Raw genomic sequence first — 4,351 nt, forward strand, 5'->3', positions numbered from 1 at the left:
TAATAAAAAATAACGGAATAAATATAAAGTAAATAAGTAGTATATGAAATTTTTAAGAAATGATTAAATTTAGTTCTTGTGATAATATAAAAATACATAAAAACATATCAAGTTCTAAAAAATTTTTACAATATTTATGCTAATTTTCCTTCAAATTATATTATTTTAATTATAAACCCATAAAATTATAAGATTTAGAAAAAAAAATTTTGTCTATGTTCACGATATTTTGAGAATTAGTTCCTTCCAATAAATTATTATATCTTCATAAACAAAATTATAAATTCGAATAAGAATTTTTATTTTTTGTAAAAAATTTTAATTTTATATTAAAAAAATATAATTCGAAAAGTGCATGTGAAATTTTTCTATTCTCAAAAATTTTTTACAAGATAGTGTATTGTAATTTATGAATCTGTGCATTTATTTTATAATCAATGTACACGCATATTAATAATACAGATTTTTAAATTTTTAATAAATATATACATTCAAAATCACAATTTCTATTAATAATGAGTTGAAGATATCTCATATCATTTTAAAAATATTAGATTATTAAAGTGAATTAATTAATTAGAAATTTACCTGACGTTCTGTTAAATCTAGAGCAACTGCTATTTCATAGCGACGTAAACGTGTAAGATAATTACTATGCGCAAACTCGTATTCAAGGTGTCGAACTTGGTGTTTCGTAAATGCAGTTCTTTCTTTACGAGGTTTATCGCCAGTTAATCTCTTATTTGTCTCTGAAATAAGAATTAATAAATTGATTTTAATAAATTATAATAAAGGTATGATTTTAAAAACGATGCAAAACTTTTAAATAAGAATCAGAATAATATCTCACGCTTTAAAAATCATCATATAACTATACATAAAAATAGTGATAAAGTTGAAATCTAAATTATAGAAGAATAGTATCTTATTTTAATAATCATGGATAATCATATAAGTAAATATTGATTCATCATTGTTTTTTAAAATTAATTAATAATAGAATTTTTCAAAACTTTTCTTCTAATAAAGTATCAGATTAGATTATTAAATTTCAATTTGTCATAAAAAAATTTTCCTGAATCATATATCAGTCTATTATTGTTCGAATGATATTGAATTTAAAACTCAATATAAATGAGCTACACGATACTGATTTCATTGCAGTGATATCGTGCGATTCGGCAGGTTATGTGACAATCTTTGTGTATAAAAGAATGTTTTTAATAATACAACGTATATGACTGTACAATCTTGAAAATAAGTAATATAATAGTATCGAATTATTATTGCGAATTTGTAACAGTATCATATCATTTATGTGCAAATATTTTTTTGAAAAAAATATTGACTTTTAAAAAATATATATTCTTTATATATCTATTTGAAAAAAATTAATAATATTAAATTACAATATTAAATTATATCTACTTCTATTTTATGTAACATTTATACAAAATATTTTTTCAACAAATATTAATTTAATTTATTAGTTATTATTTAGAAGACTGTATATCATTCTGTATGCATGTATATCATATATTTATATCATATACTGCATGTCAAAAGTTATTTAAACTTATTATTATTATATTAAAAGTTATTTTACAGATAATTTAATTTTGATAAAAGTTTATATATATATATATACAGTATATAAAACAATTCTAAATATGGATTTGTATGAGAAATTTTTGTAATAGAATAAATTCAGTTCCAAATCTTCAATATCTTTTCTCATTTTGAAATTTTTGATAAAATATTAAATTCTGAATATTTTATAATTTTACTCTGTTTTGCATCATCATGAAATTACAAAAAGTGTATTAAAAATTTGAACTTGAATTTTTAATTTTATCTTTTTAAAATTTTGATAATATTCTAATAAAACGAATTCCTCGAGCAACACATTGTAGTTGCAAAATTTCGTTAAAAATAGAAAATTCACTAGAAAATAAAAAAAATGTTCAAATATTATATATTATTAAATTATTATTAAATTATTATTATTATCATCAATGATTTCTGCATTCGTTCTATTATACGTATTACATATAACGTAATTCTAGTAAGATTTTAACCAGTGTGTTTTTTATTCAGAAAGCGGCGGTCAGATGAAAATAGCTTCATATTCAATGCGTCATTACCAAGCTGCTCCCGCGTACCAGTTAATAAACGTGCCGCTATAATGTAGGTTGTCGGAATCACAGGATTATCTACGGGCGATGATGTATAAAACATGGTCGGATCGGTGGTAAAGCCCTTAGCCTTGCTTCCGTACCGCTATCTCTATTCACTATATTTGTTAACTGACGTCAATCGAACAAGTATGGTATATGCAATTTTTTGAATATCATATTTTTCCCTATTGGATTTCTCAATGTATATCAATCTTAAAGAATTTAATTTTTCAATGAAAACTTGATATCGCAATGTTATTTTTATATATCTATTTCAAATAAATCTACCATGTTTATTAACTGACGTCAATCGAACAAATATATATAATATTTTTGAAACGAATATCGTTCTTTCTCTATTGGATCAATATATATTTATTTTACATGCTTCTCAAAGAAGTGAATTTTTCAATAAGAATCTAGTATCAATTTTATTTTTGTGTCTTTAATTTCAAATATATGGAATATATTAATATATTCGTGAAATATCTTCGAAGGATCGATTTATAATACTCTTAATAATTCTTTCAATTAATTATAACTTAATAAATAATATCTTTATATAAATAAGATCTTTTTTTTGTATACCAACTTTTAAATTTATTTTGAAAAATCAATTCTTCCACAAATATATTATATTCTTTGTATAAGAAATTAAAAATGAATGGTATAAATAAGCAGAGAATGATACTGATATATGGGAAAAATAAGTCTAAAAAAGAAAACATTTTCTCATTTGATGCTTTGTTTTTGAATAAATAATTATCAATTTTTTTTTTTGATTGGATATAATACGTAGATTGAAAAGAGATTATTTTATACACAAAAACAAATGAAAAATGCAAAATGTAATTTGCTTGTTTATATATTAGTTTTTGAGAAAATCGAGATTGAACATACAGTCAAGAAATAATTAAATATTGAATTTTGTAAGTTTTCAAATTCGATTTCCAAGGAAATTATTTGAAAATAAAAAAATTGTTTTTTAATAACAATATACATCTTCAAATATATAAAAATGTAAAAAATATCACAATTTATTTTTATACATATTATTTATTTTGAAAATTATGAATATATAGTTTATTTATACATATATACAATTTAAATAAATATTTGAAATGAAAATAAAAAAAAATTTATCCTTATTACATTTATTACATATTAAAACAATTATACATGTTATTTGTATAAAATATTTTAAAATGATTTTATCGTATTAAATTCTTTACTATAAGGATAAATTTTTATGATAATTTCATCTTTTATTACATGTAATGATATGAAATGAGAATGGTAGTTATGTTGCTTGATAAATATTTAGACTACGCTGGCTCCATTATAGCCATATTGGCGACGGTAATGCCATAAATGAAGTTAATATTGCGTTCATTATTAACCATTGGAAATGGTGAGTATGTTCGAATTATATATTATAAATATTCTTCCATGCAATATTTTGAATTACATTCTCTCAAAATATTTATATCGAATTTTTGTTTCAATCTTGCATGCTGATAATATTTTATATAAAATTATCTTACCACGTTCTTGTTCTATAGAGCACATCTCTTTCTCAAAGGAATTGTTGCTCCATAAATAATATTTTTGTTCATTCTCAGTATTTTGCTCGGAGTTTTGACACGATGGAATCTCCCAAGCGTGAAATATTTTCGTGGTCGTAGAAATTTGACGATCTTGAGTTTTTTCGCAAACAAAATCTAAAGATTGTTCCATAGAATTTACGTTTACTCTTCCATCTATTGTATCCTTTTCATCGATACTGGAGTTTTGATGCGAGTATTGCTGCCATCTTCTTGTGAGAAAGAAATTATTTAATAACAAAATCGCTATTTCAATTTTAATATGATTCTTTGATTAATGTAATGATGATACTTTTTAGTTAAAATATAAAATAAATTAATAATAGTATGAAGAAATTTAAAATTAAAATTGAATTGTAAAGAAAATTGAAAAAGATATTTTAAAAAAAAATGTAAGAATGTTATATATCTGAATTTTTCTTTTTTTTTTATAGTTATTCCTTAATTATATTAACTATTTTAATTATTTAATAATATGAATTTGTCATCTCATTGATTATTATATTTTTATTAAATAGATAAAAAAATTCATATATAGATAAAAAAAATAATAAAATTTATTTTAATTAT

The 4,351-nt window shown here is 21.3% G+C and overlaps 1 protein-coding gene across 2 annotated transcripts in view; it reads right to left on the minus strand.

Moving 5' to 3' along the window:
- Positions 1-4,351, minus strand: part of LOC102675104 (homeobox protein Hox-C6-like) — a 7,520-nt gene that overhangs the window by 1,883 nt on the left and 1,286 nt on the right. Inside the window, exons 2-3 of one of the 2 annotated variants that reach the window (XM_031512084.1) lie at positions 3,722-3,993; positions 589-749 (exon numbers count right to left, since the gene is read on the minus strand). In XM_031512084.1, the coding sequence (XP_031367944.1) occupies positions 589-749; positions 3,722-3,993 (433 nt within the window). The remainder of the gene's footprint in view (positions 1-588; positions 750-3,721; positions 3,994-4,351) is intronic. The other variant, XM_031512085.1, reaches the window with a different exon arrangement.

The sequence above is a fragment of the Apis dorsata genome, unplaced genomic scaffold (assembly GCF_000469605.1).
Source record: "Apis dorsata unplaced genomic scaffold, Apis dorsata 1.3 scaffold_383, whole genome shotgun sequence".
Classification (NCBI taxonomy): Eukaryota; Metazoa; Arthropoda; class Insecta; order Hymenoptera; family Apidae; genus Apis; species Apis dorsata.